The 15,944-nt window shown below is 50.0% G+C and overlaps 1 protein-coding gene across 1 annotated transcript; it reads right to left on the bottom strand.

Moving 5' to 3' along the window:
• Positions 1-2,158: 2,158 nt before the first annotated feature.
• Positions 2,159-11,819, bottom strand: LOC128847527 (zinc finger protein 34-like). Its single transcript, XM_054047018.1, has 5 exons — positions 11,572-11,819; positions 9,412-9,499; positions 8,731-8,857; positions 7,745-7,858; positions 2,159-7,412 (listed from the first exon to the last, which is right to left on the bottom strand). Exons 2-5 carry the CDS (start codon positions 9,433-9,435, stop codon positions 6,334-6,336), a joined length of 1,344 nt encoding a protein of 447 aa, XP_053902993.1. The 5' UTR covers positions 9,436-9,499; positions 11,572-11,819; the 3' UTR covers positions 2,159-6,333.
• Positions 11,820-15,944: the final 4,125 nt, after the last annotated feature.

Raw genomic sequence — 15,944 nt, 5'->3', positions numbered from 1 at the left:
GCCCCTTGCCCACCACTCCATCTCCTCCCCATCTCACGCCCACTCTTCCCCTTTTGGCAAGGAGAGCCGTTCTCCTCCCCAGCTGCTCCTCACTCTTTGTCTGCCCCTTGCACGTCTCCCCTGCTCTCCCCAGGTGTGTCCATCTCTCACTGCATGGCTGAGAGCCCCGCTGCTGGAGCAGGCTGACAGCTGGCAGGGATGCTACGGAAACAATGGCTCAAACTCTGCTCTGAATATCAGCAACTCCTCAGCGTCCAACTCTGCAATTGGCTCTCCAGGTGGAAGGGACTCGGCTGAGCACCTGTGTACAGATCTTTGCGTGGGGCGAGCAGACGCGTCCCGTCCTAAACTGAGAACATGGATAGGATGCCTCCCAGGGCACCCCTAAGTCGCAGCACTGACCTCTGTCCCTCCCACTGGTTCACAGGGGGACTGGGGGTCCCGGCACCGAACACATTCCTGTCTCCAAGCAAAATTGTGTGTCTGGCATTTCAGGCAGTCCCAGTCCCAGTCCCCTGGCCTCCTGGGCCACTTTCCCCCTGATCTGGTAAGATCCTGCATAGTCAGTTGAGCCTGCAGTCTACGGAACTTTGCTCTTTAATTGCCCGCTCATCCCTGACTACCCCCCAGCAAAGCTACGGCCTCTCCCTCTCCCTCCTCCCCTCCACGCTGATCCACCCCTTTCCACCTTGTACTGATCCCTTGCAACAACAACATGGACTGGCTCTCCCCACTGATGCATCTGCCTCCACACATCTGCCTGTTCCAGAAACTGGGGTAGCTGATTGGGAGCAAGTTCAGAATGCTGCAAATTTAAATGCCCCAAACTGCGGATCGTTCAGCTCCAACTATTTCTCCAGCAATTCCACACCCCTGCCATGCTCTACACCCCCACCAGGACCTGGTGCCCCTGTCTGGGATATCCCCCATGGACCGTCCCTGGGATGCACCCAGCACTGTGCCCATGACTGTATGCAATTAAGTGTATCCTGCCCTGTTTCCCCAGGGATTCGCTTCATCTTATTCATCCCCGCAGTACGAGAGTACACCCGAAACAACTGTTTTGCCACCTGTCTGGGGATTAGAAATGGGTGTGCCAGTCATGCCACATCAATTCCTAAGGTGCCCCATCCCAAAAGACTATGCCATATGATCACCTGATCCTCACGAGTTAGATCCTCCATTTCCCTGCCTACTTCCACTAGCCACAGCACAAACTGACCCCAATCCTCCCGGGGTACCTTTCCCAAACGGCCCAGTAATGTCTCCCGGTCCTTCAGGGAAAAGGGGCAGATTTCTGCCTGTTCTACTCCTTGTGGGGCATGGTCCCCTCACCCTGCAACTGGGGCCACTATTCCTGCCTCCTGCAGTTCCTCCCTCGTAGCCTCTCTCGCGGCGGCTGTAACGGTGGATCGCCGGCTTACAACGTCCACTGGCAGTGATGGGTACAGTGTTTTTTCAGGGTAGGGTGGTGGAGGTGTTTCCATCAGCCCCATTAGTGGGGTGGATGATTTGGGGTCTCCAAATCCATTGCCCCAATGTTTACATTGATACAATTCCTCCTATAAGTCTCCTACACTTCCCAGCAGTTCCTCTCTCTCTCTCTCCGGATTGCCTCACAAGACTCCTTTATCCGTGCAGCATCCTATGCTTTCAATTCCGGTACCTCTGCCGCTAACACGGATTTTTCTGTTAAAATCCACTGCTGTTCCACAATCCCCTCCAAAGCCTTAATGTGTTGGAAGAGATCTGCTTCCCTTTTTACCCAGTATGCCATCCCAGCACACAAACCTTGTAATACCATTCCGTTTTTCCTACACTCCTTTCCCTTGCGGTCTCCCAAAACCACCCCCATCTCCTTCTCAAACTCATCCCAGATAGACCCCTGCACCTGCTATGGGCCCTGATTCTCCTTATCCATTTGTTCAAAAAATCCATTATCCCAGCTGGCCAGAACCCACAACTACCATCACAAGAGTTCACCATACCCCCTCCAAGCAGCTGCGAGGACTGTTGAGGAGGGGGACTTACAGGCTGCCACTCACCTATCCAGTGCGATGCATCTGAGTCACGGCACCAAGATGTTAGTGGGCTTATTCCTTCACCCTTTCGCTTACCCCGTCCTTCTTTCATAAACAGAGAGCAGCAATACGCAAAGTCCGGAGGTGCAAATAAGTCAACGTTTATTAGGGTGACCTTCCAGCAAGCTTAAACCCAAGTTCCTTTTCCTTATTTTCAAATCCGAACTTACTTCCTGTATGCCCCTAATTTATATATAATATTCTTAGCTATACTTTAACCAATCAGTCTCCTAAATTTGACTTAACCAATCCTGATTGTAACATGATTAGCTAACCAATTATATCCCACCATCTTTATTAGTTTACACCCAGCCAAATTAATTATACAGCAGACAGAAACAATCACAGAACCAGACAGAGACCATGCAAATAAACACAGCAAAGTGGTAACTAGAATGACAAAACAAGACAGAAGTGAGGTTTTCACAACGACATCTATAAAGACATTAGGGTTTCCCAGCTGTGTCGATTGCTAAGTGAGTTCTTACCAGACAGAAAACTATCAAACTAAATTTCCTTTTACATCTTCTAGGCTCTTCCCTTTCTCTGGAGGTGACAGGAAGTTGATCCGATCTAACAGCCCCAGATTGCCTTATTTCAACTAGTTTGGAATGTGAGGATGTGACCGTTCGCTTCCCAGATTATGACTGCCTCTGCTGCTTGGCCAAAGGCCTTAGCCTAAGAACAGGCCTCAGACTGTCACAGTGAGAAGGCCTTACACAGATTCTTTTATACCTCTATAACCAGCTAAATAATAAACACAGACCTACATTTTTAAAGTATAGGCCTTTACAGACAGGCTTGAATATCTATATCCTTGTGATGACGACACAGGAAAAGAAATAGAACACCAGGTTTCTGGTAGCTAGAGAGCTTCAAAAGCCTCAAGCAAAAAGCCTCCAGGAAAACTTTTCCTGGGGTTTTTATTTCTCTCCTTACTTTGTTTACAACACTTCTTAGTGGTTACATTCCTGCGCATAGAAAAGCCAGGCAGTATAAATGCACATAAGATAACAAACCCATCTCTTGAGCGCGTGAATGCCAGCTGCGAGGAAACAATCAAATCAGCCAAATAAGTTTCCCAAACACAAACGCTGGATTGAAGGTCACTCCTGCCTCGTTGCCATGGGAGCAGTTTGCCGCGGCCGTGGGCTGGCGATTCGGGAGCTATGCATTCCTACATATCCTAACAATTTCATCATGCTCTAGTCCAATGTTCAATATCAGGGCAGCCCAGAGAGGACTGGAGATCTCCGTCTTACAATTCAAACTCCCCACGAATAAAGCTTAAGAAGATCTGAGATGAAAGGATCAGGTCCCAAGAGTTTATATAGACATTTTTGCAGCCTCTCGACAGCAGGCAGTCCTTGGGGGAACAATAGGTTTTGGAAATACACTCCTATTTCCCAAGCATCACAGGTAATAAAACAACATGGATTAACATACGGTAATTATCCATAAAGCTGTTCATAGACAGTTTACCACAAACTTTAAAAAGATATATACATAAGGACATTATTACACGCAAGTATCATTTAAATGTTAATATTTCCTTTTGACTTCTGAATTAACAAAATACAGTCCTAGACAGGTACCCTTTGGTTACACCGTTAATCTATAACAAGATATAGGTAAACAGAGACTACTACAATTACTATATTCTAGGGCTGTCAAGCGATTAAAAAAATGAATCGTGATTGATCGCCCTGTTAAACAATAATAGAAAACCATTTCTTTAAATATTTTGGATGTTTTAGATATTTCCAAACATACTAATTTCAATTGCAACACAGAATACACTCCATGCATCTGATGAAGTCGGTTATAGCCCACGAAAGCTTATACCCAAATAAATTTGTCAGTCTCTAAGGTGCCACAAGGACTCCTTGTTCTTTTTACACAATACAAAGTGTACAGTGAGCACTTGATATTTTTATTACAAATACTTGCACTGTAAAAAACAAAAGAAATTGTATTTTTCAAATCACCAACTGTAATTACTTTAGTCCAATCTCTTTATCATGAAAGTTGAACTTACTAATGTAGAATTTTGTACAAAAAAACCTGCATTCAAAAATAAAACAATGTAAAACTTTAGAGCCTACAACTCCACTCAGTCCTACTTCTTGTTCAGCCAATCACTCAGAAAAACAAGTTTGATAACTATTTGCAGGAGATAATGCTGCCCGCTTCTTGTTCACAATGTCACCTGAACGTGAGAACAGGCATCCTCATTGCACTACTGCAGCCGGCGTCACAAGATATTTATGTGCCTGATGCTCTAAAAAGTCATAGGTCCCTTCCTGCTTCAACCACCATTCCAGAGGACACGCCTCCATGCTAATGACGGGTTCTAATCGATAACATCCAAAGCAGAGCAGACCGACACGTGTTCATTTTCATCAACTGAGTCAGATGCCACCAGCAGAAGGTTTGTAAAACGGAACAGGGGACATACAATTCTCCTTCAAGGAGTTCAGTCGCAAATTGAATTAATGCATTTTTTTAAAAATGACCATTGTCAGCATGGAAGCATGTCCACTGGAATGGTGGCCGAAGCACGAAGGGACATATGCATGTTTAGCATATCTTGCACATAAATACCTTGTATTGCCAGCTACAAACGTGCCGTGCAAACACCTTCTCACACTTTCGGATGACATCATAAATTAGAAACAAAGCAGCATTCTCTCTCGTAAATGTAAACGAACTTGTTTGTCCTAGCGAGTGGCAGAGAAAGAAGTAGCACTGAGTTGACTTCTAGGCTATAGGGTTTTTAATTGCTTTATTTTTGAGTGCACTTATATCATTAAAATAATCAATGTTTCTAAGTTACACTTTCCTGATAAAGAGATTGCATTACAGTACCTGTATGAGGTGAACTGAAAAATACTACTTCTGTTTTGCATGTTTACAGTACAAATATTTGTAATAAAAAATAATATAAAGTGAGCCCTGTACACTCTCTCTTCTTTGTTGTGATGGAAATCAATATATAAGAAAACGTAGAAAAACATCCAGAAACCATTTAACAAATTCCAATTGGTATTCTATTGTTTAACAATGTGATTCATCGAGATTAATTTTTCTAATCACAATGAATTCTTTTGAGTTAATCACGCGACTTAAATGCAATTAATCAACAGCGCTACTATCTTCTTCCAATTTTTTAACAACACCAGTTTACATTTCAAAGTTCTAGGCTCTGTTTCTTGAAATGGCCCCAAATACATTTACACACATTTCTAACACGTTTCAAAAGATTGGAGCTGGTCAATGAGCATGCAAGGTTCTTAACTCTTTCGAGCCAGGTGCCACAGAAGTTTAGATCGTGTGTGAATTCTCCAATGTTTAATGAGGTGTGATCTCTGTGTATAACTTTCGCCACAGTCCAAGCACTTATGCAGTCTTGTGGATTCTCTGATGTAAAACAAGGGCTGATCAGTTTCTGCTATGTTTTCCATAGTTTAAGTGCTTATGGGGTCTCTCTTTGGTGTGGATTGCCTGATGTTTAACAATGTCTGACCGCTGTATGAAACTTTTCCCACAGTCCAAGCACTTCTGGGGGCTCGCTCCTGTGTGGACTGCCTGATTTTTAGCAAGGTCTGACCTGCATATGAAACTTTTTCCACAGTCTAAACAGTTATGGGATCTCTCTCCTGTGTGGATTGCCTGATGTTCTGTAGGGCTGAGGTGCTTCTGAAACCTTTCCCAAGGTCCAAGTACTTGATCAGGGTATGAAACATTCTCCATAGTCTAAGGACTTATGGGGTCTCCTGTGTGGATTCTCTGATGTAAAACATGGCCTGAACTCCATATAAAATTTCCCCCACACCTAAGCACTTATGGGATCTCTCCTGTGTGGATTAGCTGATTTTTAACAAAGTCTGACCCATGTAGGAAACTTTTTCCAGTCTGAACTCTGATGGGGTCTCTCCCCTGTGTGGATCCTCTGAGTGTTAAAAGATTTGATCTTTCTGTGAAACTTTTCACATGGTCCAAACACTTATGGGGTCACTCTCCTGTGTGGATTGCCTGATTTGAAATAAGTTTTGACCTCCATTTAAAACACCTTTCACAGGCTAAACAGTTATGGGGTCACTCCTCTGTGTGGATTCTCTGATGTATAACAAGGGATGACATCTATTTGAAACATTTTTCTATAGTTTATGCACTTGTGGGGGTGCCTCTCGTGCGTGGATTGCCTGATGTTTAGAAGGGCTGATCTGTTTCTGAAACCTTTCCCAGGGTCTTATGGTCTCCCTGTTTTATGGACTGCTTGATGTTTAACAAACACTGACCTCCATCTGAAACTTTTCCCACAGTCTAAGCAATTGTGGGGTCCCTCTCTGGCGTGCACTGCCTGATGATTAACAAGGGCTGACCTCCGTATGAAACTTTTCCCACAGTCTAAGCACTTATGGGGTCTCTCTCCGGTGTGGATTGCCAGATGTCTAACAAAGGCTGATCTCCATGTGAAACTTTTTCCACAGTCTAAGCACTTGTGGGGTCTCTCTCCTGTGTGCACTGCCTGATGATTAATAAGGGCTGACCTCCATAGGAAACTTTTCCCACAGTCCAAGCACTTATGGGGTATCTCTCCGGTGTGTATTCTCTGATGTATAAGAAGTTGTGATCTCTGCAGGAAACTTTTTCCACAGTCTAAGCACTTGTGGGGTCTCTCTCTGGCGTGCACTGCCTGATGATTAACAAGGGCTGACCTGCGTATGAAACTTTTCCCACACTCCAAGCACTTATGGGGTCTCTCTCCGGTGTGGATTGCCTGATGTCTAACAAGGGCTGATCTCCAGGTGAAACTTTTCCCACAGTCTAAGCACTTATGTGGTCTGTCGCCTGTGTGGATTTTCTGATGTGTAATCAGCGCTGACTTCCAAATCAAACAATTCCTGCCCTCCAGATAGCGAGAGGGTCTCTTCCCCAGGTGGCTTCTCCCATGGTTAGCAAGATCTGAGCATTTATGGAAGTTTTCCCCACAGTCCAACCATTGAAGTGTTTTCTCTCCAGTATTTATTGCCTGAAGCGTAACAGAACCGAGGTATTCATAGCGTTTGTCTTCCTTGGGGGTTGTCTTCCTGGCTGTGGTATTCCTGTGTCCTTTTCCATATATAACAAATTCATCCATTTGCTCCCTTGAGTTGTTTCCCAGCAGACTCTTTGACCTCTGCCAATTTCCCCAGGCTTCTCCCTGTTCCAAGCACTGGAAAAATTTCTCTTCAGCTCTTCCCACAAAGGTCCCCTGTGGTTCCCCATGCCCAGAAACTTCCTGCTGTTGATTCCCATCCTTATTCTCACTCTCTCTCTCATCACCTGCTGGGAGAGAGACAATGCAGACAGGAGTCATTGTGCTGAGGAGAAATCAAGAGGAATAGCACCAAGGGAAAACCCACCATACTAAAGCTGCACAGACAGAGCAATTGGATTCTGCCTCCACTTCCCACCCAAACTTTCACAGGGAAGGAAAGTAGGAAAGGAAACTCCTACAGGTAACAGGACACATTCGAAGCGATATCAGTGATATCTGCTGCCTGCAACCCTGCCCTGGATGAGATGAGGAAGGAACTGAGGGCACTTACTGATCCCTCATTTTTGGGATTCTCAACTTTTTCCTTCATTCCCCAGATGGTTTGTGTGTCAGTCCTCACCTGTGTGGGCGCCTCTTGGGATCTCTCTTCCCTCACAGGCCTGGAGATCGGGCACCCACGGCTGTTTCCCTTGTTCCAGCTGGGTGATCAGGTCAGGTTTCGGAATGGGGAATCCTGTGCAGGGAGTCAAGTATCAGGGGGTAGCCGTGTTAGTCTGTATCTACAAAAACAACAGGGAGTCTGGTGGCACCTTAAAGACTAACAGATTTATTTGGGCATAAGCTTTCATGGGTAAAAACCTCACTTCTTCGGATGCATAGAATAAAAGTTACAGATGTAGGCATTATATACTGACACATGGAGAGCAGGGAGTTACTTTGCAAATGGAGAACCAGTGTTGACAGGGCCAATTCAATCAGGGTGGATGTAGTCCACTCCCAGTAATAGATGAGGAGGTGTGAATTCCAGGAGAGGAAAAGCTGCTTCTGTAGTGAATGTAATGCCCAAATAAATCTGTTAGTCTTTAAAGATGCCACCAGACTCCTTGTTGTTTGTGCAGGGAGTGAAATCAGACCAGATCAGGGTGTGTGGAGGACTGAGAGCTCTGAATGTCTCAAAAAGAACATTCCGTGAGCGGAACCTGTCCCTGTGCTGGTGAATGTGGAATCTAAGAGTACGGGTACGTCGTCACTGAGCCCCCTCGGGGGAGGAAGACATCTGGGGAGCTGAGGGGAATTGTGATGCACACCCAGCTCTAGTGTTAAACCCCTGCCTATTTCTAAACCTGCGGAACCCAGAGCCCTCCACAGGGCTGGAGCTGTTCCCAAGGAGAAGAGGGATTCTGTTTGCGACCAAGAAACAACAGACAGGTTAATACACGGCTTCTCCATCTTGCAAGCTAGCGGGGTTGGATGGGGATGATTTAGTATGTGCCTTAGGGTTTGACTCCCTGGTCTCATTGGAGAGTGATGAGAGAAGAACGTGACCAGTGTCAGACACGCAGATCCCTTCAGCTTCCAATAACCAAGGGGCCAGGAATCCCTTACCCAGCGAGGTCACCGTCTCGTAGTTCTCCTGCATGACGTCCCTGTAGAGGGCTCTCTGAGCGGGGTCCAGCAGAGCCCCCTGCCCCTGGGTGAAATACACAGCCACATCCTCGAAGGTCACCGGCATCTGAAACAACAAGAATCCCCCACTCAGAACCTGCTGCCCCAGCCACAATCCCCCTAGTCACAGGGGAGGAGGGACAGAGAAGCAGAATCCTCCCAGCACCCTGCTCAGAGCAGCCAGGAGGCTTCAGGGGGTGGGGAGAAGATGAGAGCTCCTTGTCCCTCCCAGCACACAGAGCAGGGCAGGGTCTTCTCATTTCCCACACACCTGCCAGCCACAGGCTGATAGGGGAAGCAGAGCTTTGAGCCGGGGACGGGACAGGAACCCCAACAGCTTCCCTTCATGTTTCACAGCACCCTCTGGCCAATGGGGTCAGGCCCCAGCACTGGGAGTCTGGTCAATTTTCCCAGCCCTGCCCAAGGAGGTGTTTCCTGGTTCAGAAATGGGGGAATGTCCACCCCTCCCCCCACCCACTAATGGGCCTGTTCAGAAAATCAGACCCCGGATGATCATGTTCCGGGAGGTTTATCACACCCCGTCCCACCCCGGGTGATTAACCCCTCTACAATACCACCACCACCACCACCACCACAAAAAGCTCCCTGAAAATCCCCTACCTGAGATGGCTCCATCACAGCCATTTCCCTGCCCTGTCTCCTGGAAGACGGGACGATCTGGAGTGAAACGTGGACGTGATTCCTCAGCCTGTCAGAGGACCAGGAAGATTGGGCAGAAGGGGCTGGAGTCCATGTCACCCCCCAATTCCCCCCAGGCTCTCTCCCTGCAGACAGACGCTCTGATTCTAGGACTCTGCCATGCTGGGAAGAAACCCAGTTAGTTCATTACCATCCTGGCCAGGACTTTCCGCCCCATTAGAACTAAACCCACCAAGTCCCTTCTAAAACTTCCCAGAACAGCATCTCTGAGCCAAACGCTGGAAATAGAGCAGAATCAAATGAGTCACTTTACGGCACTGCCCCACAGTGTATTGTAACCCCTCTAGCTCTTCCCCATCTCCCTCAGTCCTGCGGTGCTCAGCAGAGTGAGCAACTGGCTTTTCCTCTCTCAGCTCCTCCCCTTGTTCCCAGGAGAGCTGACTGCCCCGGGGGTGCAGGGAATGGATCTGGGCAGGGCTGGGCACCTCCCTCCCCACTTCTTGCTCCTGCTGATATTCAAGTCTCTCCACTCTCCCTTTTTATCTTCTTCCCCCTCCCTGGGAGAATGGGCGACTGCCCAGTTGTTGTGGGCCTTTGCTCTCCTTAGGCAGCTCAGCCACCGACACTGGTAACGGGGGTTGAACCCGGCTGTGTCACTGAGGGCAGCAGCTCTGGGTCTCACAGACACAGGGAGCCCCTCTTCTTGAAGGCCAAACTCACCAGCTGGTCCCTGAAAGGAGCCTTTTGTCACAGTCATTTCCCTGCCCCACTCCAGCCCTTTCCCCAGGTCTCTCCATCACCTGGAGACTCAGGCTGAGGGGCTGGTATGGTCAGAGGGGTTCCAGCCAATGGAGAAAATGCCCCTGGGGCTGGTCTCAGAGGGGTGTGATGAAGTGGGAATGTTCTGAATGTTGTCTCTGAATACTGAGTGTGTGCCTCCATTTCCCCAAGTGTTACTCAAGTATCAAGCTGGTGGGATACAGGTGTGTGATCATTGCGGAGACCTCTAGAGGGCAGGTGTCACTGCAGAGTGGCTGCCTGGGCATAGAGAATGGTCAAAATTCTGTATCCTGGCAAGCTATGGCCGGAGACTGTCCTCTGCAAGGAGCCAGCCCAAGGTGCTGGAGAACAGTGAGAGAGGGGGAGGCCATGAGACCTGTTTTCCTGGGAAAGAGAGAAAGCACGCAGGAGGGGCAGCTGGACATCACTGAGGATGGGGGGCTGGAAGTGGGTCAGTCCCCTGGTTTGGGACTCAGTGGGGAGAGTCCAGGGCTCGGGTCTCTGGATTCCCCCCCAGATGGACTTTGCTGAAAGCTCCAGATTTCTGTGCTAACAAGCTCTGTTCTGTGCTGTGTTCCCAGCAACCAATAAACCTTCTGTTTTCTAAGCTGGCTGAGAGTCACAGCTGACTGTGGCGGTGGGGTGCATGGCCCTTGTGGGGGAGCATGTCAGGCTTCTCCTTCGGCTGCCCCTGTGGTTCAGGCTGGGGCCACAGGCTCAGCGGGTGGGGGGAAGTTGGGGGTGCTCAGAGGCTGCGGTCCTGCCCTACAGTCAGGGTGGGGGCTTGCCTCCCTCATCCCTAGATTCACCCCCCGCCGGTTGTATCCGGTTCTTATCCCCAGTCCCAGGCAGAGGGGCTTTAACATTCTGTACAGTGGGGGGCCCTGAGAGCCATTGAACCAAACTGTAAACCCTGGATAGGATGGAAACCCCTTCAAGACAGGGGGTGCGGCAGGGCTTCACCAGCCTAGATCGAGCCCCTGTGCTGCCCCCGAGCCCTGATTGTGCCCCTAGGCCCCTCTCCTTCCCCGGCCCCCAGCTGGGGCCCTCCACCCTGCATTCACTTTGGCCCCTGCCCACCTTCTGCCCCCCTCAGATCTCCCTAAGCTGCAGCCTCCGTCCGCACCAGCGCGGCCAGGGGCAGGGAAACAAAGCAGCTGAGGGGGGCGAGGGGGATGGGTGGTAACGTGATCCTGCCCCCGCCCCGCACACACCGGGAGCTGGCGGCAGCTTTCCCGGGCCCAGGGCGAGAATCGCAGCCAGCTCCGCTGGGAGCAGCCTGGGGCCAAACCCCCCCCTGCAGCCCGGGAGTGACGGGGGGGGGGGGCGGGTCTCTCTCACCTTCCCTCCGAGCGGGGCCCCCTGGGGCAGGGGCCGGGCCGGGAAGGGGCCTGGCCGGGCTGGGGGCTCTGCCCTGGGAGAGGCTCCTGGAGCAGCGGGAAGGGCCCTGCTGGAGATTCCCCTCTCCCGGCTGCAGCCCGGGCTCCGGGCTCCCAGCACCAGCCGCCGGGGCTCGGGGATCTCGCCAGGAGCCTGGAGCCAGAGTCCCCGCAGCGGCTGCGAGTCACTTCCTGCTGCCGGGCCTGAGCCCAGCGATCGCTCCCCCCAGAGCCGCCTCCCAGCTGCTCCTGGGTCCTAGCGATCAACTGACCTCCCTGCGCTTCTCCTCACTGTGTCCAGCTTCTGCTAGACTCACAGACTTTAAGGTCAGAAGGGCCCATCGTGAGCATCTAGTCCAGAGGTTCTCACGAACACATTTTTGGTGGCCTCAGAGTGCGGCCAGCAACTCTCGCTGTTGGCCGCTGACACGTTTTCCTAAAATACTTAATGAACTTTAGGGGAAACCAGTAAACATGCGCAGAGGTAAGCAGGGAAATGGTCCTGCTATTGGGGGGAACTTTCCTGATTTAAACACCACCACCTGGTGGAATCAAATAGCAGAAGGATTTGAGTCCTCGCTTCCTTCACCCAGAGCCTGCCTCATCTTGAGAGCTCCCCTTCCACTCTCCTGTGTGGCAAGGTCCTTATAACCCCAACAAGGCTGGGCCCAGGCTTCCTGAGGGGCTCATCCCCCAACCTGGTTGTGACCACTCAGAACACAGGCTAGAGCGTCCCCATTCTGGGTACTTTCTCCGCTCTGGACGCTTCCCTGGCCATTGTCTATAGTTCAGAACAAATGCAATTTACAACACAGCAGCTAATAAAAGAAATCAGGAAACAATGGAAAAGGCAAAAGGAAAACACTTCACCCCACTCTGTGGTTGGGGGCGGGAAGCACAAACAGCGTCTGTGGGATGCCAGGGCAGTTCACAGTCTGTCCCTCTCACGTCCCAGGCCTCCTGCCCAGGCCCTGGCTGTGCTGCAGGGATGCTGCGGGTCAGACACGTACTCTGGCAGTGGCCACACGCCCGCAGGCTCTAGGTGACAGGACCTTTCTTGCCAGTGTCCCCAGAAAGGTGCAAATCCAAAGGACAAATAAAAAGCCCCCAGATTTAGTAATCTCTGTAAGCTGATTGGGGGGGCATGGGGGCAGACTCATGATCTTTGAGCATGTCTGGCTGCTGACCTAGTTCTGTCCCTGCCCTCCCCCAGGGTTCCACGGGGTGCAGGCCATGGACTGGGACATCCCCGGGGGGTGGGGGAAACGCCAGTACAACGGGGATGACTTAATCAACTTCCACGTCCAGCCTCGCACCCCTTACCCCTCTCTGCATCTGGACTCCTCCCTCCTCGAGCCATAGCCCTGCCATCGGCCCTAAATCAAGGGGGTGGGGTGGGGGGCGCAGACGGGATAAGGGGGGGCACCGCACCCCTACTCTAAAATGTGTTCCACTGGGCCCAGAGCAATTCCAGCCTCTCCCTCTGTGCTTTGCTGGGCTAAACCAGTCATGGTGGCAGCTGGGATGCTGGGCAGATCCCCATGTTGTGAACTCCTTAACATGTAACCAGTAGTATTTTAATAGTTGAAACAGTTACTTTTTACATGTTATTTTCATCCCTAGTCTGGACACCTGCCTTGTAGCTTCAGAGCCCTTAGGCAGAATCCTCCGCAAACCCCCAAAGCTTCCCTATTTTCAGTAAAAGAATTCCGCTCTGGCTGCTGGGTGGGGCAACCCCTCCCCCTCTTCTGCACCAAGGGGTGGGGGAGTTGCCATTGTATCTTTCCCTCTTCTTCTCCCCAACCCCTACCGTCTTTCCCTCCCTTCCCCAGCCAATCTGCTCTTGCTCTCACAGCCTCCCCTCCCCACATCCTCTCTTTCCTTTGCAGTGACTCCCTCACTTAGAGTTTCCCTCTCTTGTAGCCCTGTTCCCATCCACCCCATAAGTCTTCCCTGATTCTCCTGCATTGCCCCATCTGTCCTGCAGCACCCCGCCTTGCCCACTGCATCTACCCCTGATCCATCCCTCATCCCGCCTCAATCCAACCTTATCTACACACACCCTTCCCCTCTTCAGCCCTCTTTCAGCTCTCCCCTTCTTCCCCCCCCCCGCCCCATCCCAGGTGTGGCTATCCCAGCCCCCAGTGCAGCATGGGTTGGCTTCCCCCCTCCTCTGCACACAATGGGAGATAGGAAACTTCCCTGCAGGAATGTGCTACCTGTACCAGTTGCTGATCTGTAACTGGTTTATAAGAAATGGCTATTGTGAAAAAATCTGCTCTCTGGTGTAGCAAATGACTACAGATAACAGTTTGTCCCCTGCACTCTTTTCTTGTTCCCTGCACTCATGGCAGAACTAAGTATTATCTAGACCATTCCTGGCAGGTGTTTGTCAGCTGCATGCCCCCGCTCCCTGACCAGTCAATTTTTGCCCCCTGCTCAGACCCTGGCTGTCCCCCCTTCTCCGATTTGTCCCCTTTGGCCCTTTTTAACCCCTGTAAAAAGCAGTCAGCACAATCCCATGCTTAGTAAGGGCAGTGGCTTCAGCAGATGTTACTGAGCATGCTCAGTCCACCATTAGTAGCACATTCCTACAGGGAGCAGTTTTCTGTACTGCACCTGTGGGAGAGTTAATTAATCCACCCCAATGGGCAATAGCAGCTATGTCTGTGGGAGAAGCTCAAAAAATAAATAAATGACAATTGACTCTCCTATGGCAGGAGGCAGACACGTGGGAAATGCCAGCCAGAGAGGATTTCCCTGATAGTTAAGATTTCCAACTCTCCCGGACTAGACGCCATTGTCACAAATGGTGTCTGATCCAGGAGAGTTGGCAACCCTACTGGCAGCATAAATATTGAGAGTTTATGCTTGGGGAATTGAGGCTCACTAGGGAGACATGAATTAGACAACCTTATACTGCTTCTGGAATTCTTTCTTAAATACACTGTTGTGCATGGAGTCTACTGAATCTGACTTGTTGATTGGTACCGAGAAACATTCTGCCCAGCTGTGAGCTGTTAAAGAGCCATCTCAACATTTGGTAGCAGAGGATGGTTACCATGTCAGTGAGTAAGTTAACTGTTTCTGAACTGGTTGGAGAAGCTAAAATATTGTCTTAAGATATTCATAGATTCATAGATTATAGGACTGGAAGGGACCTCGAGAGGTCATCGAGTCCAGTCCCCTGCCCGCATGGCAGGACCAAATACTGTCTAGACCATATTAGACTCAGTGGACAGGAAACGAGGATAGGATCAGATTGGGATCAGATTGGTTACAGATTATTGGGAGAGAGGGAAACACACAGGCACGTGGAGTTTAATTAGTGCTATCTTTAAGTCTATGATGTTCTGGAAGTGCGAGCAAGGCGGGTTTACTCTGGAGGACAAGGGGGATGCCCTGAAGCCTCCGGCTATGGTTAATGGGTGCTTGTTAAGACAGGTGTTTAAAAGCTTTGGGTCTGATCCATGTGTGACTGCTGCAGTCTCTACACTGCATAAGAAAGGTTTGGACAACTTGTTGTTGGGGAATCAACAGGGCAATTCTCCCAAGAAAGTCCAAACAGCAGCACGAGTCATCTGTGCTATGTCTCAGGCTGTAAATAAGCTCACAGAAAAGCACAATGCCTGTGAATGTGAAAATGAACATTTGGAACAGGAATTGGAAAAACTAAAATTGCAACATGAAAACCAGAAATGAAATCTGGATAGTTGGATGACGGCAGGGGTCCCTTCCAGGGTGTAGTCAAGGAGCCGGGGGGGTTGGATTGGGTTGGGGGTTCTGGGGGGCATTCAGGAAGTAGAGGGGGGGCTTGAAGGGAGTGGGGGTACCAGAGGGTGGTCAGTGAGTAGGGAGCAGGGGGGTTGGATGGGTTAGGGGTCCAAGGGGGAAGTCAGGGTGCAGGGTGAGTGGATAGGAGGTGGGAGATATGGGGGTCAATCAGTGGGCAGGGAGCGGGGCAGGGTTGGATAGGATAGGATCTAAACTTACCATGCACAAAGCAATTGCCTTGCATCCCAGACTCCGATAGCCCCACCCCACTGTTTGATGTATTAGATCGAGCGCTCTTTTCTCTCTTTTTCCCTTCTAAGACATCAGAGGCACCTCGACCAGATATGTGGCTCCTCACTCCCCCTCACACTTCTTGAGACTGGGCAGGGGTTGGACACCAGGTGAAGTCACGTCTCCCCTCAGCACAGTGTGGACAGGAGCCACATTTCTGCTACTTTCACTTTGTTCAAGTTAACCTTGAGGTTCTCGCCCTGTGAACAAAACGGTGGATTTACCCATCCCGGGGGAAAGATTATGAACTTGTTACATCCCTGGGGGATT

This window comes from Malaclemys terrapin, chromosome 13 (assembly GCF_027887155.1).
Source record: "Malaclemys terrapin pileata isolate rMalTer1 chromosome 13, rMalTer1.hap1, whole genome shotgun sequence".
NCBI lineage: Eukaryota > Metazoa > Chordata > Testudines > Emydidae > Malaclemys > Malaclemys terrapin.
This window is presented reverse-complemented; position numbering and strand designations above follow the sequence as displayed.

What these genes read in the sequence shown, in the direction of transcription:
- LOC128847527 (XM_054047018.1), bottom strand. Translation starts at nt 9,435, where the DNA reads ATGGCTGTGATGGAGCCATCTCAG. An exon ending in CTGTGATGGAGCCATCTCAG is followed by an intron (nt 8,858 to 9,411) that starts GTAGGGGATTTT and finishes TTGTTGTTTCAG; the next exon opens with ATGCCGGTGACCTTCGAGGA. An exon ending in CCCAAGAGGCGCCCACACAG is followed by an intron (nt 7,413 to 7,744) that starts GTGAGGACTGAC and finishes TCTCTCTCCCAG; the next exon opens with CAGGTGATGAGAGAGAGAGT.